General features: G+C 38.9%; 3 protein-coding genes across 5 annotated transcripts; 2 read left to right on the top strand and 1 right to left on the bottom strand.

Moving 5' to 3' along the window:
• Nucleotides 1-1,225: 1,225 nt before the first annotated feature.
• On the bottom strand, nt 1,226-9,615 carry LOC132103162 (tumor necrosis factor receptor superfamily member 3-like). Of its 2 annotated transcripts, XM_059508027.1 has the most exons (9): nt 9,507-9,615; nt 9,331-9,432; nt 7,912-8,037; nt 7,662-7,817; nt 6,979-7,072; nt 5,220-5,305; nt 4,841-4,957; nt 3,977-4,084; nt 1,226-1,690 (listed from the first exon to the last, which is right to left on the bottom strand). In XM_059508027.1, exons 2-9 carry the CDS (start codon nt 9,359-9,361, stop codon nt 1,521-1,523), a joined length of 888 nt encoding a protein of 295 aa, XP_059364010.1. In that variant the 5' UTR covers nt 9,362-9,432; nt 9,507-9,615; the 3' UTR covers nt 1,226-1,520. The 2 variants fall into 2 exon arrangements, with proteins under 2 accessions (XP_059364010.1, XP_059364011.1); XM_059508028.1 differs by lacking the exon at nt 1,226-1,690 and adding an exon at nt 2,421-3,720 and having other exon boundaries at nt 9,331-9,606.
• Nucleotides 9,616-9,817: 202 nt separating this feature from the next.
• LOC132103161 (complement C1s subcomponent-like) lies at nt 9,818-21,701 on the top strand. 2 transcript variants are annotated; one of them, XM_059508026.1, is made up of 13 exons: nt 9,818-9,925; nt 10,050-10,197; nt 16,508-16,603; nt 16,893-17,091; nt 18,022-18,202; nt 18,332-18,454; nt 18,946-19,136; nt 19,235-19,382; nt 19,583-19,698; nt 20,062-20,137; nt 20,482-20,607; nt 20,702-20,785; nt 20,889-21,701. In XM_059508026.1, exons 3-13 carry the CDS (start codon nt 16,545-16,547, stop codon nt 21,635-21,637), a joined length of 2,052 nt encoding a protein of 683 aa, XP_059364009.1. In that variant the 5' UTR covers nt 9,818-9,925; nt 10,050-10,197; nt 16,508-16,544; the 3' UTR covers nt 21,638-21,701. The 2 variants fall into 2 exon arrangements, with proteins under 2 accessions (XP_059364009.1, XP_059364008.1); XM_059508025.1 differs by having other exon boundaries at nt 16,401-16,603.
• A 572-nt stretch (nt 21,702-22,273) lies between these two features.
• LOC132103160 (complement C1r-A subcomponent-like) lies at nt 22,274-27,646 on the top strand. The gene is made up of 11 exons (XM_059508023.1): nt 22,274-22,454; nt 22,659-22,860; nt 23,112-23,286; nt 24,558-24,689; nt 25,260-25,462; nt 25,555-25,702; nt 25,816-25,934; nt 26,232-26,310; nt 26,396-26,530; nt 26,615-26,689; nt 26,809-27,646. The coding sequence occupies exons 1-11, from the start codon at nt 22,429-22,431 to the stop codon at nt 27,570-27,572; spliced, it is 2,058 nt and encodes a 685-aa protein (XP_059364006.1). The 5' UTR covers nt 22,274-22,428; the 3' UTR covers nt 27,573-27,646.
• Nucleotides 27,647-27,903: the final 257 nt, after the last annotated feature.

The raw sequence follows: 27,903 nt of genomic DNA, 5'->3' as shown, positions 1-27,903 counted from the left end.
GATTGCCTCCATGCCACGCCGCACTGAAGCAGTCATTTCTGCAAAAGGATTCCCGACCAAGTATTGAGTACATACCTGAACATAATTATTTGAAGGTTGACTTTCTTTGTATTAAAAACACTTTTCTTTTATTGGTCGGATTAAATATGCTAATTATTTTAGATAGGAATTTTGGGTTTTCATGAGCTGTATGCCAAAATCATCAGTATTAAAACAATAAAATACCTGAAATATTTCAGTTGGTGTGCAATTGAATCTAAAATATATGAAAGTTTAATTTTTATCATTACATTATGGAAAATAATGAACTTTATCACAATATGCAAATTTTTTTAGAAGGACCTGTATATGTCCATGACATGATGGACATATCTTATGGTTTGTGCTTCAAATAATGGCCCATAATTATCTAAAACAAATATGTGAGAGCTCAGCTAATAGGTTTCTAGTACTTGAGTGTCTACTATTTATGACATTCCATAAAGCGATTGGTAATTTAAAACCAAATTTTTTGAGTATTGTGAGGGTTAAATGGCACTCTATGACCCATGTGAAACCTTTGTCCATTTCAACAAGACCGTGTAAAATAAAATGCCGTCCTCCTTGCAATATCTTATTTTACCTCTAAGAGGCGATAATAGACTTGGTAAAGTAATATTTAGCCATTTCAGCAGTAGAGAACAGAACAAGCTGAGAAACCCTGTCGTCTCTTGCGTAGATAAAATAGTATTTCATATTTCTATGGTCTCTGGCATCTATGTTTTGCTCTGTGGTCGTAGTACGTACTTCAGTTCTGAGTGACTGTGGACCTAGCTAGTGAAACTGAACGGACTAACAAGTCTGTAAAGAGAAGTTAAAGTCTACGGTGTCAATTGCGACATCTTCTGATGAGACGTGGTATGACACAATGGCAGTCTTCTCTATCATACTTAAAAGCGTGAAGTGAAAGTGACATTCAGTCAAGTATGGTGACCCCATACTCAGAATTCGTGCTCTGCATTTAACCCATCCTAAGTGCACACACACACTGTGAACACACACCCGGAGCAGTGGGCAGCCATTTATGCTGCGGCACCCAGAGAGCAGTTGGGGGTTCAATGCCTTGCTCAAGGGCACCTAAGTCTATTGCCAGCCCGATATTCAAAGACACAACCCTAGGGTTAGGGTCAAACTCTCTAACCACTAGGCCACGACTTCCCCACATACTTTTATGCACAGTCATGGGATTATTCAAATACCAAATGTTTATTAAAATGAAAGAAACATCTGAAAAACAGAATCTACAAGCATCTTAACTAAAGACAATATATTGTTACTACTACAAGAGAGACCATATTGTGTAACTTCAGTATCTGTTGTTGTCATTCATACAGGTTTTGTGAAAGGTAAAATCAATCATTTTTTTCCCCATAAAAATAGTTATTTACCCATCCTACCAGAACAGAAGTCAGGCTTCTTCAGTGGTAAAAAAACACTCTTTATAGATAATTGTCCAGTTAATATAAGTTAATGTGCCAAAGTTAATCGTTCCATTCAGACTCCTGTGGCTCCGAGTGACAGTTCGAGTGGCACATGATGCTGTCTGTAAATTCATTTGCAGCAGCTGACAGGCAATATTTCTCTGACATTGTCATCGTTGGCATAAATCCATCACACTGAATGCTGCTGTCCATGTCTGAGTAATTTCCAACTGAGAAGAAAAAAAGAAAATGATTAATCAGTGATTGTATGGCTGACTAGTAATTTCCTACTGCTAATTTCTGAAGAAAAAAAAAAGGTTTTAATTATTGGACCAAAAACCTAACCCTTGTCATCAGTTAGGAACCGAGGTGTGTTATTTGATGTCAATCTTTCCTTTGAAAACCTTGTTTCTAGCATTTGTAAAACCACATTTTTCCATCTTATAAATATATCTAAATCATGACCTATGTCTCTCAATGTCAAATGCAGAAACATCAACTCATGCATTCATGACCTCAAGGTTAAATTATTATAATGCTTTATTGGGTATAGTTGTTCTGCACACTTAATAAACAAGCTCCAGCTGGTCTAAAATGCAGCAGCTTTAGTTCTTACTAGAACCAGGAAGTACGACCACATTAGCCCGGTTCTGTCAACACCGCACTGGCTCCCTATTGAACAACGAATACATTTTAAAATCTTGCTAATTACTCATAAAGCCCTGAAAGGTTTAGCTCAATACTTCGCTCGTTGGTCTAGGGCAGAGGTGCCCAAACTCTGTCTTGGAGGGCCAATGTCCTGCAGAGTTTAGCTCCAACCTGCCTCAAAACACCTGCCTGGAGGTTACTATTATGCATAAGAGCTTGATTAGCTGGTTCAGGTGTGTCTAATTGGGGATGGATCTAAACTCTGCAGGACACCGGCCATCCAGGACTGAGTTTAGGCCCCCTGGTCTAGGGGTATGATTCTCACTTTGGGTACGAGAGGTCCTGGGACCTGATGGTGGATCAGCACCTAGAGATGACCTCTACACCCCTGAATGTCAGCAGAGACCATGTCAACTAGATGTGCCCCCAGAGACAGATCCCCTGTGAAGACCTCATCACCTCAACAATTATTGCACAAGACCACGGGAACCAGAAAAGTCCTCTGCACAATTTGACCTGTGTTGCAGCCTGGAATTAAACCATGCCTAACTGGTTTCATCTGGCCAAAGGAGAACTGGTCCCCCGACTGAGCCTGGTTTCTCCCAAGGTTTTTTTCTCCATTTCAGTCACCAATTGAGTTTTGGTTCCTTGCCACTGTTGCCTTTGGCTTGCTTAATTGTGGACTCTTGACTAATTTCTCAGACACTATTGAAAGAGAGCTGAACTGGATGATGACATCAATGAATCATCAGTGAACTGACTTTAGCTGGAAAAATGACTCTGTTATTGTGTTCTTGCATTATCGACAAATTGTTCCCTGTTTGACACTGTAAAGCTGCTTTGACGCAACCAGTACTGTATAAAGTGCTGTACAAATAAAGGTGACTTGACTTGATTGGCTAAACATCTCAATATATAATATTTTGTGCCTTTTTTTTAACTGAAAAAATGTAAACTCTTTATTGATATGAATTATGTTCACATATGCACAATTCAGCATGCATTGCCATCACAAGAATAAATCATATATTTGTAACTTTATTCAAATAGAAAAGTTGTTTTAAATTATAGTAATATGATATTTCAAAATATTACTGTTTTTTGTAGATCAAACGATAGGTCTGTCTTAGCATTTCTGTTTCAAAAGCACTGAATGATAAAAATAAAAAAAACAGTTTCTTGTAAATTTGTCTTAGAAGACTAGACCAGAAAAGCTGATTACTGTACAAACCGGAACTTCTACCTGTTTTCACAGTATGATTGTTTTTTACAACAGTATGTGATACAGACCCCGTGTTTAGTACAGACATCAAAGATTTCATCGCCCCCACAAATTAATAGCAGGAGAAGAGTGTGGGAGTCGTGGGAGGCCAAAACAGCTAAACCTTCTAGGTTATTTGACATGCAGTGTAAGACATCGTGTATGTGGTTTGTACCTTTCGTCTGTGAGCTGATAAGATCAGAAGAGGTCAGAGGAAACTTCGTAATGATTTATACAGTGACGCAAAACCGTAGTTTAAGTCATCATAAAATTTGATATTGCTTATTTCGAAACTCTCCTAACTGTATTTAATCTGTACCGTGTGGATTCTAGAATGCTGTGTGAATTTATCTGAAAGATTTCCAGGTCACAGCTTTAGAAATATAATAGATACAGATTAACTGCTGTTAAATATATAAAAATGCTTTCAGAAGCAACATCAACACTGTTACTGAACTGAACTGAATCAATTCTGAGGTGAATAACAACACCACTGTCTTAAGTTGAGCTGCTTATCGCGGAATTGAACTTTTATAATTGATGAATCAAAACTGAACTGAGAAATAGACCTGGTCTACATTCACACATACATAGTAAAACATGTTACCTAAATGTGTGAGCTGCTGACGCTCTGCATGTTTCTCCACATCACAGTCTGCAGGGTATTTCAGGATGTCTGGAGGAAGCACCGGCGAGATGTGGCTTAAAGAAATCTCTGAGGAAACAAAATGACAGTTATGGCTCATAAATAAAACTACATTGCCTGTATGTTTCACATTTGTATAAATCTTTAGATTTGCATTTAATACATAAACTTGAATAACTAATGTATTAATTACTTAACCCTTAATGAATAACATTTCACAATTGTTTGTGTGTGAGAAATGGACGTCATTTACAGGATTCTGTATTTTACTTCCAACAACCATCAGATGTGTCTGATCATTTTTAACAGTTTATTGTGAAGTTGACGCCACACTGATACATGTGTGTGAGCTTGTATATAGACCTGAAAGGATGTGGTTTACCAGCAGCAGCTTAATCTTAAGCATCTTGTGCACTAAGCAGTAAGTTATTAACAAAGCCGAGCAGCGCACGTATCACTGTTGTGACTTTGTGTACATCCTCACTGATGCTGGAAATCAGTGACGGCAGCAGATGTGTTATATTAAATATCAAAAGATTTCAGAGCAGTTTATCCCTCAGTGACCTGCATTAGGCATCTTATGTGTGGGTAACCATATGCACATGCATCTATGTTCGTACTATTAGCGACAGAGTTTTGGTTTGGTTTCCCATCAATCAAACTTGTGTTATTGCTAAATGACCCCTTTATGTACGTCAGTGCAAAATTCTGCTCGCCCATCATCAAGGACAATTACAGTCAATCTAGAACTACAACCTACAGATCTGATGAAGCCAGCTTGACTTATTTGACCACTGCGAACAGTATTACAGTACATCTACTTACCTAATCTTTTTGACTGACGTTTGTTTCTCCAATAAATTATATACAGGATCAGAAATAAAATCAGGGCAGTAATCACAAACCCTGCCCACAGACTAGCAGGTAACAACCAAGAACAAGCTGAAATAAAGAACATAAAGGACATAAAGTGAGTTTATACATTATCCAGGTCTGGTAGGAGGGATTTTTTCCAACACATTTTTAAAAGAATGAATGAATGAATTAGATTGTTTAAAACACACACACACACACACACACACACACACACATACACACACACACACACACACACACACACATACACACACACACACACACACACAGTGAACATGGTGACATTATCTATAAAATGAGTTTTTCCAGTAGAGGTATAGAGACTTACATGTGGTACATGGTTTAAAATTTCCACACACAACATCTGATTTGCTAGTCCCAGGAACTTTCAGTTCTCGACCCAAGTCATCGCAACTGTAAAATGACAGATTAGGCAAATGATTTTAGAGGGGAAACTGCGTCAAGTTTTTTTTTCTATTGAGCTAAGGAAAATTATATGGAAACTATTTATTATAGTGTGTGATTTTAGTCTTTGAGTGTATTGCTTTGTGTATGTGTAGAAATAATGTATGTGAATGTCAGAGAGAGTTTAAGAAAGGAAGCGATACCCACCCACTCTCTTACACAATGTGCGTCTACACTTTTATTGAATGGAAGCAAATTAATGTGGTCTTATTTTGTGTAGGAGAATGACATAAAACACATTTACGTAAAACCTGTAATGGTTATACATAAAACCTTTGCACTCCTCCTCTGTATTTTGTTTAAATCAGGTGAATAAGAAAAGGCATTATACGTCTAAACAGAAAAAGATATTACTTGTAGAGAAAAAGTTAAGCAGAAGGCAAGACATCTTTGGTTGTGTAATTTGGAATTAATCATTCATGTAAGCCAGAAGCTTGTGATAGTTTCACTAGAGATCATTTCTATTTAAAGGGGTCATATGATATGATTTCAATTTTTCCTTTCTCCTTGGAGTGTTACAAGCTCTTGGTGCATGAAGAAGATCTGTAAAGTTACAAAGACTAAAATCTCAAATCCAAAGAGATATTATTTGTAAAAGTTAAGAGTCAACCATGGCTAGCTGAAATGGCTCGTTCTAACACGCCCCCATGTCTATATCATGACGTGGGAAGATTTGCATAAAGCCGCCCAAATGTTCACACAAAAGACCTTTGTGTCGTTGTTAAAGAAAAACTACTTTGTTTGGCCTTCCAAAAGAGGACACAACTAGAAATCAGTGGTTAAGTTCTATGTACAGTACAACACTGTTCCAGAACAGTCCAACCCAAATATTCAGATGTGTGCAGCGCATTTTACGGTATTTTACTGTGATAGTGGCCTACAATGCCAGTGTCTATTTCTATAAAGTGGGGCAATAACAATTTTGCAAGGACAGTCTGGTACTTCTGACTCACAGTCCGTATGTTTACATATTCAAAGAATTTGCCACTGATGATTCAAACACGAGTTTTGAACAGTGTAGAGTAGCGCTTGTTGTTTGTCATTTCTCAGATCACAAATGCAGACATGGTTTTATGTTTGCAGCATGATACACAATGTGTAAAAAGACAGTAAAACTCATTATAATTAGTAATTATGTCCCCACTGGATGCAACAAATGCCTCATTCATCATTTGTTTATTGGTTTTGTCTCGTCGTGCCAGGAGACGGCATCACAGTATGGTAAGGGCATAACATTTCCATCACAGGCTTGACGTATTCGGCCAATCAAAACGCACTACTAGATAGCTGGCCAATCGGCGTACAACTCGGTTTTCAGAACAATGAGCTTTGTAAAAATCTATGCTTTACAGAAAGGCAGGGCATAGACGAGCAACAATAATGTACATTAATTGGAAAATAATGTGTTTTTTAAAACTTAAATTGCATAAACACATTGCATTACATCAAATACACCAAATAATGTTATTTTAAGCAACTTCATGTGACACTTATAAAGGACCTTTTAGTGATGTGTAGACAGTGTGTATGTGGGGGGGTCGGGGGGGATTCTGTGAATTTGTGATAAGTCAATCTGTCTGTTGTGAAATTGCAATTTATACATGCATAACACTGACTCTCACCTTGTATGATTTTTGCAGCTGGAAAAGTAGTCCAGCACATCGCTGTAGGTTCCTTCTGGGCAGGGTCTGCACACAGTGTCTTTCTGGAGCGTATCTGCAACACAGCTTCAGTTATTCTGCAGTCCTCCTGCCACATATTCTACTCTAAACAGGAAGCCCTTCAGACCATTGCAGATCTTCTAACAGGTATATCCATGCTTTAATATAAACTCAACTGATTTATTTTTCACCTGTCAATATGTATGTCACTGTGGATATTGAGACAAAGTGTAGTGTTAATGTTCACATGGTCTTTGACATGAGTGAGTTAATTTAGATTAATTTTCCCTTCCCAGAGTATTTGAACATATATATAGATGGATTAAAGAAATTCCAAAGGGACTCGTGATTATATATTTATGCATTTAGTAGATGCTTTTATCCAAAGCGACTTACCGTGCATTCAGGCTAACATTTTTTACCTAATATGTGTTCCCTGGGAATTGAACCCACAACCTTGCGCTGCTAATACAATGCTCTACCACTTGAGCCACAGGAACACTATGGCACTACTGATATCTACTCTATATCAGTAGATACTTTTATATTTCAACTGAAAAAAGGATTGTCATATTTGGAGGTACACTAAGGCATCAAACATTCAGAAAACCCCTTCACTACATAAGCAAAGGTTGATTACTTACGATGAAAGGCAACTCCATTCCCTGGAGGACACATGGAGACCGGACTGCAGTAATCGCAGTGGGATTCACTACTATGTGTACAGAAGTATCCCGGCTTACACCTGCACTGTGTGTTTTTGTCTGCCTCACACTCCTTTACCATCTCCATATTGCTGGCTGTCAGACACATACACAAACATTAGGCTACTTGTTGAAAAAGACACGTGGCATTATTAGAAATAAAAACCAGAGTGAGTGAATGTGAAATTACTGCTGGAACACTGCCTGCAGGCTCGACACTGGCTCATTTGGTTTTCCTGATCAATAAATGTTCGCCGTGGGCAGAATTGACACACTATATCCGATGTGGCATTGCAACTGGCAAGCATATATTTTCCTGAGAAAGAAAGAGAGCTCAATATTTGCTTAAGACTCCACAATCACAATAAAAAAGTTATTACTGGTGATCTAAGAGCTGGTGATTATTAAAAGCACATGAAAATAGTAACTTCTAGACAGAAGTTGCTTGCATATGCCCTTAAAAAATAAAAATAAAACTCCAACCATGGATGTACAGCAACTCTAATAACCATTTCGGAACACCTGTCATTGTTTTTTTTGTTTTTTGTGTGCCTTAGTCAATTCTATTGTAAGTTGGTAAGTGTCACTAAATTAGCACAAAACACAAAACAATCTGAATATAAATTAACTCAACATCATGTCGCATTAAAATACTGCAGTAAAGAGAAGTATTTGTTTGCCCGTACAATGAAATTCAGTGGGGTTGAAAACAATGGCTTCGATTTGCAAAAACACAGTAAAACATTATTTAAAATGTCTTCTTTTGTGTTCTCTAGAGGAAAGAATGAGACTTCGTCGGAACAAAATGAAAGTGAGTAAGTGATGATTTTTTTCTGACACAGTTTAAGTTTGTGTCATATATTATTACCATTTTCTAAACTATAGAGAATAAACCTTGATGATGTGTGAAATGTTGAAGGTGTCTTGGAAAATCTTGGTTTGACTGTAATGTTATGAATACATTTGTCCACCTAATAAGTCATTATTTTAAACTGATACAGAATATCCTGTGTTATGTTAATGTGTGATTTCCAGGAATCTTGAAAAACTTATTAGCAGGGTTACAGTACAGGATTTCATTGATACACCATGTCTAGAGACCTGATTTTACCTTGATGGAAACAATGGGATAAGTAAAAATAACCCCCTGTGTCTTGCAGTCAACGGTATGGTAAACTATGGCTCTAATATGTTAACACAGAACACTAAAAATTATTCCCCGTGTCTTGCAGTCAATTGTATGGCAAGTCATGGCTCTATATTAGCACAGAACACTAAAAAGAATACCCTGTGTCTTACAGTCAATTGTATACAAGCTATGGCTCTATATTAGCACAGAACAAAGGAGAACTGAATGTAAATTAACTTCAAATAATATCGCTGTAAAAGATAGCAGTAATAAAAACTAGATCATTCCCGATCGTTCTCTCACACAGATATGTAAACTGCTTTCATAATGTTGCCAGAAGTTGAAACAAACACCTTATTTTGAACAGCAATAAGTGATACAATATGTGAAACAGGGTAATAGATTCTAATATTAAATACAGCAAACGTTCCCACTATATATTTATATAAATATCAATATATAATTATATGGAAATCTCACCTTTTGGACATTTGCATTTCAGGTCTCCCATCTTTGTTGTCTTGATTCGGTCCTTTCAGTTATAACTTTACAGTCATATGAAGTCTGTTGACTTGTTCAACCCTTAACACAAATTACGGAAGCGATTGATCTGTTAAGTTACCAAGGAACTGGTGATTATTTGGTCATGCTGACCCGTGCTATTGCGTCAATTGTCTTCTTTTCTGTCTGTCTGTCACACTGGCTTGCTCTTTCTCTCTAACTGTCTCAGTTGATCCACTGCAGGTAAGGTAACATTTTTACTTCGCCCACTCTTAACCCCCTCTGTCACTTTTTTCTACCCTCTGCGCTGGAAAGCCCCACTACCTCTATCCACCCTCTGCACTGTGCTTGCATTCTCTTTTCTTCCTTCCTGTTCATGCAGTAATAAACCATTGAGGCATAAACGTTAATATGAGACCTGTTTACTGAGAATTTATTGTGAGATTAGATTACAGCTATCAGCATTATTGAGGACATCCAAACTAAAACAGCTCCTTCAAATACTGTTAGGCTGTCATACATTTGAGACAATGAGGCAGTTCTGTACTTCTAAAGTTTTACACCAACAGTAAAGGTGAGGAAAAAGTGTATTATGTTAGCAAAAACTACTGCTATGAAGTGTTTCAAACCTATACATTTAATTCATTTTTTTATAACATTTCTGATTAATAGCATCACTCTTAATTATTTCTGAATAGGGACAGGAATGTTTTAGCAAAATGTATCTGCAAATATCTTTTGTTACCTGCTCTGAATCAAACGTTGTAAGCTAAACGTCAGAGAAAAAAGTGAGGTCTGACTTCAAAAGCCACAGACACTTTTGTGGAAGACTGCAATACCATCACGGTGAGAATGTGTGTGTGTGTGTTTGTTCCTACTCTTTTCCTCATTTGGTCAGAGCTGTTAACACTGTAGTTTCGTATCTTTACTGTAATCTCTAATGTCAGCTGTGCTGTAGCACACAGAACCTTCTACAAACCAACATGTAATATTTTACTCTGTAGTTTATGGAAAAAAGCTCTTTCCTCCCAATATTTATCTCATTTCCAACACATAGCTATGATAAAATATGCTTTCGTTAGAACAGACACTTTATAAAAACACATACCGTATATGTTTTGGTGTTTTAATCACCCTTGTGATGTAAATAAACATGTAATCTTTTATAGCCTTTAATAGCTTTTCTGTGATATATACACGTAATACACATGACTTTTAAAGTTAACTTTGTATAATTTTTTGACCCACAATTATTAGAAACATTATAAACATTAAGATTAAATAAATTAGAAACATTAAACGATGGTGTCACGATCGGTGTTACATAGAACCACGGGAGAGGGAACCAATTGCAGGTAAGTCTTTTATTAAAGGGTAATCCAAATAAAGTAAACAGTCCAGGCAGGGGTCGAGACCAAAACATCCATCCAAACATAAACAAGACACGAACACAAGGCAAGGACAAGAGCTGACGGACATGAATTAAACATTCAACAAGGACTCCGTGACACATACACAGACAGACCGGGTATAAATACACAGAAGGTGAATGAGGGAACTGGAGACAGGTGGGGAATAATCAATTAACTCAAACAAGGAGGAAGGTGACCAAATAAGGGAACAGACAGTTAATAAGGTGACAGACACCGTGGGAAAGGAGGACATCTAGTGGAAACCCAGACACACAACCCAGACACTGTGACAGTACGCCCCCTCTATGAAGCGGCTCCCAGACGCTCCACGACAGACACAAAACAGAGACCCGGAGGGAGGCGGACAGGTGGAGGCTCAGGGGGAGGGACAGAGGGCCAGAAAAGAAAAACATGGGGAACAGACACCAGAAGTGTGAACACCAAACAGGGAGACCAGGAGGGAGGAGGACCGGAGGAGGTTCAGGGGCAGGGACGGAGGGCCAGACTGACAGAGAGGAACAGGGACAGAGTGAACACAAAAACAAAAAAACAACATGAAGCCCCTCCAGGGCGGGGCAGAATACCACCACGTTCGTGTGATGGAGACTGGAGTCCTCCAGGGCGGAGCGGAAGACCCCCACAGCCGTGTGGTCAGGGCGGAAGGCCCCCAGGGCGGAGCAGAAGACCACCACAGCCATGTGGTCAGGACCAGAGCCCCCCAAGGCGGAGCAGACCTCCGTGCGGCTGGACCAACGGGACGACGAAACTCTGGTAATTCCCTGGTGTCCTTACTGGACTCCAGAAGATTGGTGCTGGCCTGACACTGCTCATGAAGATCATTGGTGACTTGCCTTTGCTCATGAAGATCAGCGGTGACTGGCACCTGACTCAGTCCCTGGAGGATCAGCGGTGACTGGCACCTGACTCAGTCCCTGGAGGATCAGCGGTGACTGGCACCTGACTCTGGAGGATCAGCGGTGACTGGCACCTGACTCAGTCCCTGGAGGATGAGCGGTGACTGGCACCTGACTCTGGAGGATCAGCGGTGACTGGCACCTGACTCTGGAGGATCAGCGGTGACTGGCACCTGACTCTGGAGGATCAGCGGTGACTGGCACCTGACTCTGGAGGATCAGCGGTGACTGGCACCTGACTCTGGAGGATCAGCGGTGACTGGCACCTGACTCTGGAGGATCAGCGGTGACTGGCACCTGACTCTGGAGGATCAGCGGTGACTGGCACCTGACTCTGGAGGATCAGCGGTGACTGGCACCTGACTCTGGAGGATCAGCGGTGACTGGCACCTGACTCTGGAGGATCAGCGGTGACTGGCACCTGACTCTGGAGGATCAGCGGTGACTGGCACCTGACTCTGGAGGATCAGCGGTGACTGGCACCTGACTCTGGAGGATCAGCGGTGACTGGCACCTGACTCTGGAGGATCAGCGGTGACTGGCACCTGACTCTGGAGGATCAGCGGTGACTGGCACCTGACTCTGGAGGATCAGCGGTGACTGGCACCTGACTCTGGAGGATCAGCGGTGACTGGCACCTGACTCTGGAGGATCAGCGGTGACTGGCACCTGACTCTGGAGGATCAGCGGTGACGGGCACCTGACTCTGGAGGATCAGCGGTGACGGGCACCTGACTCTGGAGGATCAGCGGTGACGGGCACCTGACTCTGGAGGATCAGCGGTGACGGGCACCTGACTCTGGAGGATCAGCGGTGACGGGCACCTGACTCTGGAGGATCAGCGGTGACGGGCACCTGACTCTGGAGGATCAGCGGTGACGGGCACCTGACTCTGGAGGATCAGCGGTGACGGGCACCTGACTCTGGAGGATCAGCGGTGATGGGGCACCTGACTCTGGAGGATCAGCGGTGACGGGCACCTGACTCTGGAGGATCAGCGGGCACCTGACTCGACTCTGGAGGGTCCGCGGGCACCTGACTCGACTCTGGAGGGTCCGCGGGCACCTGACTCGACTCTGGAGGGTCCGCGGGCACCTGACTCGACTCTGGAGGGTCCGCGGGCACCTGACTCGACTCTGGAGGGTCAGCTGAGACTCTCATCCTGTGCAGCGGCGCTGGGCAAGCAGCCATCTTGGGCCATGACTCTGGACAGGCGGCCATCTTGTACTGTGTTGCTGGGCTGGCGGCCATCTTGTACTGTGGTGCCGGGCTGGCAGCCATCTGGGGTTGTGGTGCTGGACTGGCGGCCATCTTGTACTGTGGCACTGGACCGGTGGCCAATTTGGGCATTGGCGCTGGGTTAGCGGCCATCTTGGGCTGTGGCGCTGAACCGGTGGCCAAAGTGTGCATTGGCGCTGGGCTGGCGGCCATCTTGTACTGTGGCGCTGGACTGGTGGCCAATTTGGGCATTGGCGCTGGGTTAGCGGCCATCTTGTGCTGTGGCGCTTGGCTGGTAGCCATCCTGGGCGGTGATGCTGGACTGGCGGCCATCTTGGGTTGTGGTGCTTGGCTGGTAGCCATCCTGGGCAGTGGTGCTGGACTGGCGGCCATCTTGGGTTGTGGCGCTTGGCTGGTTGCCATCCTCGGCAGTGGTGCTGGGCTGACGACCACCCCGCCGGAAGAGACAGAAGTGGTTGGGGCATCCCACCGAAGCCGATGCTGCAGGTAGCGCACAAATTCCCAGAATTCCAGTCTCTCTAACTGCGCCATCTCCTCCTGAGACACTGGATCATCCAGCCCGCCATTAAAATAGTCTTTAAGGGCTGCGTCATTGTATCCCATGCCCTCGGCCAGGGACCAGAACACCTGTGCCAGGGCACCCACCTCATTGCCCTCTTGGCGGAGGGCGATCAACTTCAGATACTTCGCCCTCCGCTCCGCCATCCTGGCTGGGGAGCGGGAAAAAGACATACTGCTGTTTCCTTGCATGACGGAGTCCTTCTGTCACGATCGGTGTTACAAAGAACCACGGGAGAGGGAACCAATTGCAGGTAAGTCTTTTATTAAAGGGTAATCCAAATAGAGTAAACAGTCCAGGCAGGGGTCGAGACCAAAACATCCATCCAAACATAAACAAGACACGAACACAAGGCAAGGACAAGAGCTGACGGACATGAATTAAACATTCAACAAGGACTCCGTGACACATACACAGACAGACCGGGTATAAATACACAGAAGGTGAATGAGGGAACTGGAGACAGGTGGGGAATAATCAATTAACTCAAACAAGGAGGAAGGTGACCAAATAAGGGAACAGACAGTTAATAAGGTGACAGACACCGTGGGAAAGGAGGACATCTAGTGGAAACCCAGGGACACAACCCAGACACTGTGACAGATGGCTGTCAAAACAATCAAATAATTGTGATTTAGGCCTCATGATTTCCAACTAGCCTTTAGAAAGGAAATTAAAATTGTAACAATGTAAAATTCAGACATTTTATTTTTATTTTAGCCCAGCTAAAAATAAAAGCAAAACTTCACATTCAGAATCCACAACGACAGAAGTAGGATTCATGGCCTGGACTAGAGATTTATTTCTGTAATAGTGAACTTCCTTTGTTTTGTGTTAAATAAAGCCATGAACTGTTTTACTGTTTCTGTTTTACTTCCTTTGTCTTGTGTCATTTGGCTTGCTTAGCTCAGTTAGACTAAGTAATTCGCATAATTTGTGGATTTTATGGTCATGTAATGTAGTTGGTAAATGTACTGTTGCATTAGACTAAATTTTAAGTGTAATGTTTATGTACATCAATGTTTTTTGTAAAACTACACAACAGAAAACACAAATAGAACTAAGCAGTTCTATTACACCACTGTATTTTACATAGTTTACTAGTAACTGCCTGTAAAATGACTTGTGTGGTTGTTAGGGTAAATGGTTGTTGGAAAACATTCAAAAATGCAGTGCAGATAACCTGTTCTTCCACTGTGCCTACATCTCTCTCTTTACCCTCTAAACCTGCTCTCTGTATGGAAGCCCATTTCCGCCACAAAAAAAAAGGTAATTGCTACTTTTTATCTCACAATTCAGACTTTTTTTCTCTTTACAAAAAAGTAAAAATTTTGAGATTTAAACTTGCAATTCTGAGGAAAAATTTCATTCAGTATTTCGTGTTTAAATCTCTAAATTGTAACTTTTTTTCTCTTTATAACAGGCAAGTTATTAAGTCAGAATTGTGAGATATAAACTCGGAATTCCGAGAACATGTGACCCTGGACCACAAAACCAGTCTTAAGTCAATGGAGTATATTTTTAGCAATAGCCAAAAAACACTGTATGGGTCAAAATTATCTAATTTTATTTTATGGCAAAAATCACAAGGATATTAAGTAAAGTACTGAGCCTAGCACATGACATGCAGGAAAAAATAGTAGGGTAAATCGTGTGCACAATTTACTAATTTGTTCCCTCAATGTACTAAAACGTGCACACGATTACTATTGCGTTCCCTCGATTTACTATTTCGTTCACTCGATTTTATAAATTGTGCACACAATTTACTCATTCGTTCCCTCGATTTGCTAAATCGTGTGCACGATTTACCAAATCGAGGGACCGCAATAGTAAATCGATGGAACACAATAGTAATCGTGTGCACGTTTTAGTACATTGAGGGAATAAATTAGTAAATCGTGCGCACAATTTATTTATTTTTTTTGCATGTCATGTGTGGGGCTCTGTATTAAAGATCATGTTCCACGAAGATATATTGTCAAACTTCCTGCCGTGAATATATCAAAACCAAATTTTTGATTACTGATATGCATTGCTAAGAACTTCATTTGGACAACTTTAAAGGTTATTTAGATTTTTTTTGCACCCTCAGATTCCAGATATTCAAATAGTTGTATCTTGGTCAAATATTGTCTTATTTATTCAGATGCTGTATAAATCGTAATTTTGACAAATGGACCCTTATGACTGGTTTTGTGGTCCAGGGTCACATATCAGTCTTTTTTCATTTTATAACTCAAAAAAAGTTTATATCTAACCATTCTTGAAAAAAAAAAACAAAAAAAAGAGTTTATATCTCATAGTTCTGTGAAAAAAGTCCAAATTTTTAATTCAGTGGCGGAAACGGGCTTCCATACCATCGCACTCTTTCCCATTTGATCTATTTGACTCTTTAATCTTCTTCTTTAATGTCTCCACCCCTAACTTTATCTCTCCTTTTCATTTCTGACACCAGGAGGTGTATTTACTCTCTGTCTAGGTCTTCAAACCCCTCTGAACTCTGCAGGAAAGTGGGTCCCCTGCTTGAAGACATGAGTTTCAGCATTCTATTCTAACTGATATATTTTTGGATCATGTTGTAAACTGTGCATAAGCTGTCAGTTAACTAAAGTATTCTTCTTCATATTCGTAAAAGATGTTGACTTTTAGATTTAATATAAAAAAAATTACTCAAATAACAATAGTATACATCAGTTTTATATAAATATAAAATAATATAAAAAAAATTAAATAGCATATTAAGATTATAAAATAGCTAATCATTATTTATGGCTGTGAAATAAACTAGTTCCCAAATACTTGTTGGGCCACTGTACATAATGATCTTACGTATTTAAATAACTAAATAGTGTTGAAACTAATTAATGTTGAAAAACAATTAATGTATAATTAATGTTAATATGCTGGATATGCCCACAACAGTCTGTCTGGAGAAGCCATGTCGGCCCTCCAGTTCACGTCAGTTCAGAGTGAACGCCCACTGACAGATGTTGGGAAACACTTCGTTTAAGTATGCTGACTGTTTTTAGGGGAAAAGAGGGCTGGACATGATGATGCACACAGAGCATGAAAGTGAAAGTGCAGAAGGAGAGAGCTTTAACACTTCTCAACATGATCGTTTTTTGGTATGTAATTCTCTACATAGAATCTCTCCAAATATTGCATGGATTATAAAAGAAATTAAGTGTATTTTTTAATATTGATTGTCATTTTCTATCAATCTCTCTCTCTCTGTCTCTCTCTCTCTGTCTCTCTCTCTCTCTCTCTCTCTCTCTCTCTCTCTATGCTTCCTTTGGTTTTGTTCTTAATGTCTATCTCTGTCTTTTCTATACTTTGCTAATTTCTGACCTACTATTTTCACCCTTGTTTTCTAATATGATATTTTTTTTTCTGACTTTTCCGTTCCCTGTCCAGTGTTATTGTCTTTCTCTTTCCTGTGTGTGGGTCCGTGCTGTCAACTGGATGGGTACAATCACCTGGACATCCGCGAGGGTATGATCCCTATTCCAACCTGACTTGGAAAAAGTGTGCTTCAACCGGTCACAAAATCACACTCACTCTCATACATCTGGACCTAGAAGAAAGCTTTGGGTGTGAGGATGACGCCTTGAAGGTATTTGTGTTTGAGAGTGTTTTTTTTTTTTTTAAGTGCTAATTGTATCTCTGTGCACTTAGAAGTGCAGTTTTATATTAAAGGAATAGTTTACCCAAAAATGAAAAGTTGATAAAAAAAATTACCCTTGGGCCGACCAAAATATTTTAGTTAAAAGTTAAAAGTTTAGTTAAAATATTATATTTTAGTATAGATAGTTTCTTTCTTCATTGGAACAGATCTGGAGAAATTTTGCACTACATCACTCTCTCACCAGTGTATCCTCTGCAGTGAATGGGTGCCGTTAGAATAAGAGTCCAAACAACTGATAAAAACATTGCAATAATCCACATGTAATCAACATGAATCCTGCCCATCAATTTTCATCTTGTGTATCAAAAAGCTGCATGATAATAATAATTTATTTATCATTAAAGCGTTTACATTTTTTTACCATTGCTTCTGGCAAAAATATGAGTCCATAATCCTTAATAACACTTCCCCAAGTGAAGATGTCCCCTGTTGTCCTCTCACATCAAAATCCACTGACATATTTCTCAACAACTATTTTGGACCGTTTTTGTTTGTACATGGTGCTTGATCTGTGCATATTTCTCTCCTGATTCAGACAAGATGACTTTTTCACTGGAGAAGGCAATATAATGGACAGAGGATTCATATTTTAGTTAAAGCAATGGTTTGAAGTTAAAAACATCTTGACGGGTTCTTTATTCGAGTGATGTAATGCTACATATTTCTCCAAATCTGTTCTGATGAAGAAACAAACTCATCTACGCCTTAGGATGAGTAAATTTTCAGCAGATTTTAATTTTGGGACTAACTATTGCTTTAAAGAGAGTTTTTGTGTCACAATAAGATCTACTAAAGTGTATATTTTAAATAAATTATTGAGATTTTGTGTAGTGTAAGTAGAAAAAAATATTTGTCCAGTTATTTGCAGATGAGGTGCTTCTTTTCAATCTGTGTGGACACAAGTCCATGAAGGAGCTGCAGTCGTCTGTCAATCCTTTCCTCCACTCTTCCCCTGGTGGTTGTCTCTCTGTTTCATTTCTCGCAGACTACTCAAACACTGAGAGACACACTGGATTTCGAGGCTTTTACACCACTAAGGGTGAGTAATAGATGATAAGTAATACATTGACTACTGGGCAGAAAGCATATGAGATTATTTGTGGTTTACTGAGACTGTTATTGGTTATTGCTGATCTAAGTTTTAACCTCAAATCCTGCTGACTTATAGATGTTGATGAGTGTAAGGACCCTGAAAATGAGTGCACCCAACTTTGCAATAACTACATTGGAGGTTATCGCTGTTTCTGCAGACCAGGTTACACCCTTGACTCTGATAAGCACACCTGCCAAGGTAATGAATGGCTGTGGTTGAATGAGATTTTGGCTGTCTTGTTGATTTATTGCAATTAATTATGAAGGGAATACAGTCAACCAGTCATTATTAAAAATAATTTGTGTGGCTCAAGTGGTAGAGCATTGCATTAGTGGCACAAGGTTGTGGGTTCGATTCCCAGAAACACATGTTAGGTAAAAAATGTTAGCCTGAATGCACTGTAAGTCGCTTTGGATAAAAAATTTATTTCATGTACTAAATAAAATTTTAAGAGGGGAACCAGTGGCAAATAAGCCTTCAAGGTTTTGATGCCATGGCTGCAGTACTCAATTGCCTTTAAGTTTTTGACAATCACAAGACATGTTTTTGAACTTCAAATTAGTTATGCAATATAAGTCTTTATTTGAAATACGTAATAAAGTTGATTAATTTTTTATTTAGTTGACAGAACTAATTTATACATAATCCCTAAAGCAGTGAGACAGTTTTGTTTTCTCTCTGTGTGTCAGTTAGCTGCAGTGAAGATCACACAGGCTCTCAAGAAGGTGTGCTGATGTCACCTGACTGGCCCGAGCCGTACCCTGAAAACTCTGTGTGTTCTTACACTCTGGCTGTAGAAGAAGGTCTGCAGTTTGAGCTTACGTTCGTGGGTGTATTTGACGTTGAGAAGGAGAATGGAAAGTGCATCGACTCATTAACTGTATGCAACATTTTTAATGCAAGATTTGACCACTTGAACTCTTTCTCTTTGTATTTCTCGTCGTTGACATCTTCTCTTTCTCTATTCAATCCATCTAGATAAAACCCCTCTATGGTGGCGTTCAGACATTTTGTGGAAGGGATGTCCCTCCGTCCCTCCTCACAAGGTCACAACGTGTTGAGATTATCTTCAGGACCGACCATAAAGGAGCAAACCGAGGGTTTAGCCTTAGTTACAAAACGAGAGGTGTGCTTGTTGCCAACCCATCCTTAACACTAAACAAGGATATACTGCATGTTCAGGATTGGTTGGATAACATATTCTGAGACTCTTACATAAAAAAACTTATTTTGATGTATCACTAATCTGAATATTGATGGGTGACTGAAACGTGCTGAGAATTGTTTCTTTACATGTTATGTTGTTGTTTATTTGATTTTTTACAGGGATGAAATGTACTGGACCTGTGACACCAAAATCTAGTCTGAACCCGCAGCATGCTGAATATCCCACTGGCTACAAAGTTACAGTGAAATGTGACAAAGGACATGTATTAAAATCAGTAAGTATATCAGGCTGATTGATTTGACCTTCTAAGGCTGAAGGGCCGCAGATTAAAATTATGGGTTTGCTGAGAAACATTTTAGAAAATTTACTTTTAAATGTCTATTAAAAGTAATGTAATATTATTAAATAAAGTCTCATGAAATATCATTCAATTAAATGTATAATATTTAATAGAATATTATTACATTAAGAAATTATAAATGAAAAAATATAATTGAATTGCTTTAGAATTTGGATAGTGTGTTTTTGCTGTTAGATGATATCAGTCGGCATGATATATAAGCATGTACTTTAGTTTATGAGTCAACACCCTTTTTTTAATCATTGAAACTCACACTTAGCATGAAATGTTCCATAGCATGAATCAGCTGAGGATGAGTATGAAGCCACATGCCAGAAGAATGGACAGTGGAGTCCTGTTATCCCCTGTGAACGTGAGAAAATGTCTTCTTTTAATACCTTCTTGTCTTGATTCCTAAACAATTACCTTTTTTTTATAGAAATAGGCTAATTAATTTTTACCTGACCATTTTTCTCCCTTTCTCTAATCTTTAGAATTAAAAAGGCTGTTATATATAGTAAATGATGTAATGCGATGTTACAAGCTCAGAAAACTTCTGAAAAGCACAGGCTTGTGGCACACAATTGGATGCACACCAATAGTACAATGCCCAGAAAATATCTGGAAGCTCAGTAGGTTTGGAGACCCATCCAAAATGCAGGAAGCTGAAAATGTTCATGTGTCATAAAAAAGCACTTGTTTTGTTTTCTTCCTTAGCTGTGGATTGTGGCATTCCAGAGCTTCCTGAATTAATGGAGCTATCAGAAAAAGGTCCTTCAACAACTTATCTGAACCAGATCAGTCTCAAGTGTGAAAATGAATATTATCAACTGGATAAAAATGGTGAGATGTGTATGGTTTATGTGAACTATGTTGATGTAATGTTTACCAAAATACTAGTTAGTTCTACATTTTTCCCTATCTTTGCTTTCCTCAGGTAATTTGACCTGTAATGCTGATGGTAATTGGGTGTCTGAGAGTGGTCAAAAATTAACAGATGATTTGCCTAAATGTGAACCAGGTACTCATTCATTCTGAATGCACCTATAAAATATAAAACCATATACTCTATCTTCCATATCTCTTTTTCATACATTTCTTATTTCTCTCTCTTTCTCTTTTAGTGTGTGGAATTAATACAGGCGCCTTTTTTGGTGGAAGAGTCTTTGGTGGGAAGCCAGCATTAATTAAACAGATTCCCTGGCAGCTCTTTCATAAGAAAAGTCCCAGAGGTGGTGCATCTTTAATCAGTGATTACTGGGCTCTTACAGCAGCTCATGTAGTGGATGGATACGAAACAACCACCATGAATTGGTTAGGGGCAATAGTTGATGGTAAAAGCCAAAACCCAGTCTCTATGGAAACTGAGAAGATCATAATTCACCCAAATTATCAAAAAGTTGGTAGAGATTCTCCATCTAACTATGATAATGATATTGCACTCATCAAAATGTCTGCCAGGGTGCCTATAGGTCCACACATAAGGCCAGTGTGTCTCCCAGAGAAAGCAAATGAACCTGTGAAGGAGGGCACAATCTCAGGTTTTGGAAGAATTAAAGACGACAAAAGTAGTAGATATCTGCTTTATGGACATGTCCAGATACATCCAATTGGTGAATGTTATTCAGAAGGTTTGCCTGTCACTGATAACATGATCTGTGCTGGAGGAGACGAAGTAGACAGTTGTCAAGGGGACAGTGGAGGCCCTTTGTTTTCTCCTGTTCTGGGCTATGGGTCTCCAGACAAGCCTTATCGTCTTACAGGCATTGTTTCATGGGGTCCTATTGGATGTGGGAATAAAAGCCTTAAGGGCTTTTATACTAAAGTCCAGAATTACCTGGATTGGATCAAGGAAACCATGGAAAAAAATTAACATCAAAGAACTAAAATAATATACACCTACATCAGTGGTTAACTGTAATACACACCAATAAAGTTACTCTGCTCTATCTGATTGATGTATATCTGCTATTTTTATGAATTTCATAATTCAAAACTTTGAAACTTGTATATTAAGTTCTTTTATACTTACCGATAAAACCATTTTCACATATAAGAAAATTCAGCCTCTTATTTCCTATTTTATATAAAATCTTCTATTTTTGTCTAATGTTAACAACATTACACTAATTTCAAAGGTAATCCAGCAGGTAAAGTGCTCATGCCTATCATATCTCTCTTTTTTCTTTCATGTGCTTTACATGTTGCAGATTGTTCCAGATTAGTGTTACTCTTCAGCCAAATCAAACAAAAATGACTTTTTAAAGGTTTTCCACCTGTTTTGCGTCTCATGTGAAACAGCGAAGATTTATTAATTGTGATTTATTTCCTCAGAACTGCTTTAGAAATGCCTTCGTTGTATCTCACAAGGATGGAAACATCTGATAATCTGCATGAAAGATTAATTAAAAATGATTTCTGTAGACTTTAACCCTTACTGTTTGAGTAAACAGGTTTAAAACGCATGGTTTACGGGAAAAGTACTCACATCTCTCTCTCTCTTTCTTCTGCCATAGCCAAATCAAACAAGTTTACTTTTCCTGATGACTTTTAGACTCTTGTTCTCTCATATGCGATTGTTCAACACATAAACTTTATCACAAGAAAATTTGGTGACTGCATTAACAGTTTAGTCAAACGGCTAATGACATCTGCATACTCATTATGGATGGAATACATCTAATAATTTGGTAAGTTGTTTTTAGTTTTTATTCTTCAAATTTGCATATAGTGCTAAACAGAATTGTTTGATTAATTTTATAAGTCATTGATTGATGTCAGCATTTCATAACAATATCCTAACATCCCATGTGTATTTAGTCTATTAACTAAATTATTCAAGCAACATGACTCATTATGATCTTTTTCTGTTTTCTACTGAAACACTGATTCAGCCTGCTGTGGGCATGTGTGAATATGTGTGAGTGTGAGCCAGCCATGTTTGGGGAGGTGTCTTCTCCACAGTATCCTCAACCATATCCACCAAATTTCCAGCAACAATGGGACCTGGAGGTGCCGCAAGGCTACCAGATCCAGTTAACGTTCAACCACCTGGACATTGAGTCTTCTCCAGACTGTTATTATGATTCAGTCTCGGTTAGTGACGCTTCAACTTAGAACTTCAGTATCATGTGGATGTCTTCATGTAAATTACACAATGAATGTTGTGACCTTGGAGTTGCTCAATCTACTGTGTTGTATTTTGTGTTGTGGGAAAACAACTCCAGAGAAAGTCATACGGTAAATTAGGTTTAAGATGTCATTGTGACTACATTTGGCTTCATAAGACATTTATTAATCAAAGTCTGTTTAGTGTCTGATACATCAGCACATTTTTCTATGTGCAGGTTGTATCTGATAATAAGGTTCTAGGGAAGTTTTGTGGCCAGAATTCCACAGACAGGTTACACCCGGGTGACAAGCCCATCTTGACTCCTCGTAACCATCTGCAGCTGGTTTTTCTAACAGATGACTCAAATCACGAGTTACACTTGGGATTCACCGCATTCTATCAGGCTGTTGGTAAGTTAAATAAATATTTGAAGCACATTGCAATATTGACTAATATTGTATTATATTGTACATTTGATTATAGCTGTTTTTCCATCAACAAATTTTAATAAAAATTTGGGAAACAGAGGGGGGGAAAGGGCGAATTATGATATATAAAAAAAATCAATAAGAAGAAAGGCACAAAACTGAATAAACTGCATTCCCAAACATCAAATTTAATAAGATAAATTTACAACTTTGGATAGAAACTTATACTATCTACAGTAGGGGTGCCCAATGTGTCCCTGGAGATCTACCTTCCTGCAGAGTTTAGCTCCAGTCCTGATCAAACACACATGAACCACACATGCACTTACATTACATACAGTTTGATCAGGGTTGGAACTGAACTCTGCAGGAAGGTAGATCTCCAGGACCAGGGTTGGGCACCCCTGATTTACAGTATACATTGATACACCATAGTTGGTGCAGACAAGTGACTGTCTGTCTTTATAAGTGAGTCATTGAATCATTCCCTCAATCGTTTCGTTTAAAAACACTGATTCAACTATGTTGTGTTGCTCTGTCATACTGAATGGTCGATTAATCGGTGGCTTTGTTTAATACTATTTTCATTGCCACAACAAAAATAGACACACTAACTGGTCTAAAATATTGTTTCTGAAATTTGGTAAATATTTATTTCTTGTTTATTCTTTGCATAAAAGCAATATGTGAACCTGGAACACAAAACCAGTCATAAGGTTCAATTCTTCGAATTTGCGATTTCTACATCATCTGAAAGCAAAATACATAAGCTTTCCATTGATGTATGGTTTGCTAAGACAGGACAATATTTGTCCAAAATACTATTTGAAAATCTTGAATCTGAGGGTGCAAAATAAAAAATCTAAATATTGAGAAAACCACCTTTAAAGTTGTCCAAATGAAGTGTTTAGCAATGCATATCACTAATCAAAAATAAATTTTTATATATTTACAGTAGGAAATTTATAAAATATCTTAATGGAGCATGATCTTTACTTAATATCCTATCCATATTGGCATAAAAATAAAATCAATCATTTTGACCCATACAATGTATTTTTGGCTATTGCTATAAATATAACCCCCAGTGACTTAAGAGTGGATTTGTGGGTCACATATGCTCAATAATGGAACAACAGTACTGTTGCTTTTGTTGTATGATGTTAATTAAACATAATTAAATAATTCAGTACTGTAGTAACGCAGTAACTTTTTGTGTGCATCATTTAATGCTTCTACACCTGTTCCCTTAGACATAGATGAGTGTTCCTCTTCCAGTTCGGAGAACACAGAATGTTCACAGATATGCCTCAACACCCTTGGCTCATACCTGTGTGCCTGTCACCATGGTTACATGTTACGGCCTGACCAGCGCACCTGTGTCTGTGAGTGTGTTCATTAATAAAACCCCAGGCACTGTGATGCTTACATTTCCACCAAACTTTATTTGACTATGGACATTAGTGGTTCTTTATTTGCAATTTCTATTTACAGTTTTATTTGCATTTAATCATTGCATTCTAATGAATGGTCATCAAAAAAATTGCATAAAGAAAACAATATAGTCATATGATTAATGTAATATAAAAACAGTAAACCAGAGTTATCATTAACTAAAATGAAAAATATTAAAAACATTTGTATGAACTGAAACAAAGCTGAAATATAATATAAATATTGAATGAAAAATAATAGTAAACAAACAAAATGTCAAAAGCACAACAACAACAAAATTTTTAGCAAAATTACAAAAAGCTAGAATGAAAACTGACAATATAAATTTAAAAGCTAATTCAAAATATCAATAAAATGTTAACAAAACCTGTCATAGTGTATAAATAATACAAATACAAATAATAATAATATAAATTGATATAAACCAAAATCTAATTTTACATACAGGCGAAAAGAATGATAACCTGTAGCAAGTGTTAAGTGTTTCTTCCCCGTGTTAGTGGAATGTGGAGGTGGGGTGCGCAGTGAATCAGAGGGGACCATCTCGAGTCCTGGGTTCCCAGACATGTCCCCTGTTGATCTGGACTGCAGCTACACCATCTCTGTGCAGCCAGGCTACATGATCAATCTCAACTTCAGCCAGAACTTCCACATAGAGCAGGTCTACAATCAAGGACAGACATGCCTCTTCCATTGGCTGCAAGTATGCTTTGCTATAAACACCTTATATCTTCATGAAATATCTTTATATTTGTTCACTTTTAGGTTTATTTCTATGTTTTCATTCTTTCTCAGGTGTCTGTCCCAGGAAAAAAGCCTGAAAAGTACTGTGGTGGAAAAAGCCCTGGAGTCCTGAACACAGGCGCTCACTTTGTCCAGCTGGAGTATCACACTGACAGATACGGACAGAGCCAGGGGTGGAGCTTACATTACACTACACAGAGTGAGAAAGAAGACATTTGATTTATTTGTTTTGGAAAAACAGTGGACACCAGAACACTAATATTATAAATCCTCAAATATCTGTTGTGCTAATTAGTCACATCTTTTTTAAAGGGGTACAGTGTCCACATCCAGGCATTATTGGCAATGGGACAGTCACACCAAATTTTGCCCAGTATTTGTACAGAGACTACATTCATGTGCGCTGTATGCCAGGATACAAGCTAATGATGGTGAGGTTTATAATAACAGTGATAGTAAAGCAAGAACTTTAAGGGGCTGTTTACAAAGAAGTTTTTTTTTTTTGTAAAAAATACTGTGACCTGTGAGATGCTGTGAAAGAAACAATACATGAGCACAACAGTAAAGCAATGTTTACATGGAAAACCCATGGAAAAACAGAGCAGGTGAACACAAAATTTAATTGTGTGTGAACAGCCCCTAAAGAGTGCATTAATGATTATACATCGGGATCCGATGGGGAAATATGGTAATGATTTCATAAAGCATTTACCTTTGTCTTCTTAAAGGGAGGAAAAGAGATTCCAAGTTTTAAGTCCATATGCCAGAGTAATGGAAAATGGCATTTGACACTACCAGAGTGCAAGAGTGAGTAAATACACATCACCTGATTTTGCATTGGACCACACTCTATCCATTCATCACTTCATTACTATGTATCTTCCACTTACAGTTATTGACTGTGGAGCTCCGAAGCTGCTGTTGAATGGAGACTTTCAGTTTATCAGTGGAGAAAACAATGAATATCTTTCGGTCATAGAGTATCGCTGCAATGAGCCATACTACAGATTTAAGGAGACTGCCAAAGGTCAGATACTGTACAATACCCACCTTTATTCTTTGTAACTGATGAATCATGAATTCATTTCCTTTCTTTCTTTCACTTGTGTAGTAACATACAGGTGTGCAGTTGACAGAAAATGGACAGAAGTCAACAACAATGATATTATTCCACCTTGTTATCCTGGTAATAATTGTGGCTTGACAAACATTATTGTTATTATTTTATGCATTTGCACTATTATTATGTAACCTTATTTTACATTACACACGTTTATATATTTGTTTCTTTTTTAAAAATTTTAGAGTGTGGAATGAACACAGAAGTCAATTTTGGAGGCAGAGTCTTTGGTGGGAAGCAAGCCGAACCAGGACAGATTCCCTGGCAGCTTCTCCATAAGAAACATACCAGAGGTGGTGCATCTCTGATCAGTGATTACTGGGCTCTTACAGCTGCTCATGTGGTAGATGGACTTGAAAACACCACCATGATTTGGCTTGGTGGAATAACTAAAGCTCGGAACCAAAACCCAGTCATTATGGAGGCAGAGAAGATTATAATTCACCCAAATTATCAGAGGGTTTCTTTACGGGGGCATCAAACAAACTATGATAATGATATTGCACTCATCAAAATGTCTGCTAGAGTGCCTCTTGGTCCAAACATCAGGCCAGTGTGTCTCCCAAACAAAACAAAAGAATCTGTAATGGAGGGGACAATGGGAACAGTATCAGGCTTTGGGGGGTTTGAGGAGGGCTTAACAAGTGAAATTTTACGTTATGGGGATATTCGGGAATATCCTTCTGGGAAGTGTGTTTTCGGGGAAATGCCTGTCACTGATAATATGTTCTGTGCTGGAGATGATATTGAACATATTGACAGTTGTCAAGGTGACAGTGGGGGTCCTCTGTTCTTCCCCAGCTTGGGTTATGGAACTAAAGAGAAGCCCTACGAGGTGAGGGGCATTGTGTCATGGGGTCCTGTAAGATGTGGTGAAGTTTCTAAAGCTTACTATACTAAAGTGCAGAACTACCTGGGCTGGATTGAAGAAACAATGGCAAATAATTAACATCTGCTGTGCAAGATGATTTTATCCCTTGTAAGACATAACAAAACAAATAAATAAATCTAATAAAAATTTAACCTTTCACTGACCATTTCTATTTATTTACTTTTTATAAAAAAGGGTAGCACATATTGTAAACAAACCACAATTTAGACCTACACTATAGAAGTACTTCCTAAATTTGTGTCTGCAAACCTTAACTTTACCCTCTGGCCTAAAAAGTCTCTCTATCACATATTTTGCTTTCACTGTTTTTGTAGCACAGCCAAATTAAACAAATCTGTCTTTTAGCATGACTGTTTGACCTTTGCTCTATCATTAGAGAGGCACCACA

This window comes from Carassius carassius, chromosome 24 (genome assembly GCF_963082965.1).
Source record: "Carassius carassius chromosome 24, fCarCar2.1, whole genome shotgun sequence".
Lineage (NCBI taxonomy): Eukaryota > Metazoa > Chordata > Actinopteri > Cypriniformes > Cyprinidae > Carassius > Carassius carassius.
Note: the sequence above shows the minus strand (reverse complement) of the source record. Positions and strands in the feature narration are given on the sequence as shown.

What these genes read in the sequence shown, in the direction of transcription:
- LOC132103162 (XM_059508027.1), bottom strand. Translation starts at nt 9,361, where the DNA reads ATGGGAGACCTGAAATGCAAATGTCCAAAAG. An exon ending in TTTTAAACCATGTACCACAT is followed by an intron (nt 4,958 to 5,219) that starts GTAAGTCTCTAT and finishes TCTTTATTTCAG; the next exon opens with CTTGTTCTTGGTTGTTACCT. An exon ending in ACGTCAGTCAAAAAGATTAG is followed by an intron (nt 4,085 to 4,840) that starts GTAAGTAGATGT and finishes TTGTTTCCTCAG; the next exon opens with AGATTTCTTTAAGCCACATC.
- LOC132103161 (XM_059508026.1), top strand. Translation starts at nt 16,545, where the DNA reads ATGAAAGTGAAAGTGCAGAAGGAGAGAGCTTTAACACTTCTCAACATG. An exon ending in AGGCTTTTACACCACTAAGG is followed by an intron (nt 18,203 to 18,331) that starts GTGAGTAATAGA and finishes GCTGACTTATAG; the next exon opens with ATGTTGATGAGTGTAAGGAC. An exon ending in CCTTAGTTACAAAACGAGAG is followed by an intron (nt 19,383 to 19,582) that starts GTGTGCTTGTTG and finishes GATTTTTTACAG; the next exon opens with GGATGAAATGTACTGGACCT.
- LOC132103160 (XM_059508023.1), top strand. Translation starts at nt 22,429, where the DNA reads ATGGATGGAATACATCTAATAATTTG. An exon ending in GCCTCTTCCATTGGCTGCAA is followed by an intron (nt 25,463 to 25,554) that starts GTATGCTTTGCT and finishes ATTCTTTCTCAG; the next exon opens with GTGTCTGTCCCAGGAAAAAA. An exon ending in CTTACATTACACTACACAGA is followed by an intron (nt 25,703 to 25,815) that starts GTGAGAAAGAAG and finishes TCTTTTTTAAAG; the next exon opens with GGGTACAGTGTCCACATCCA.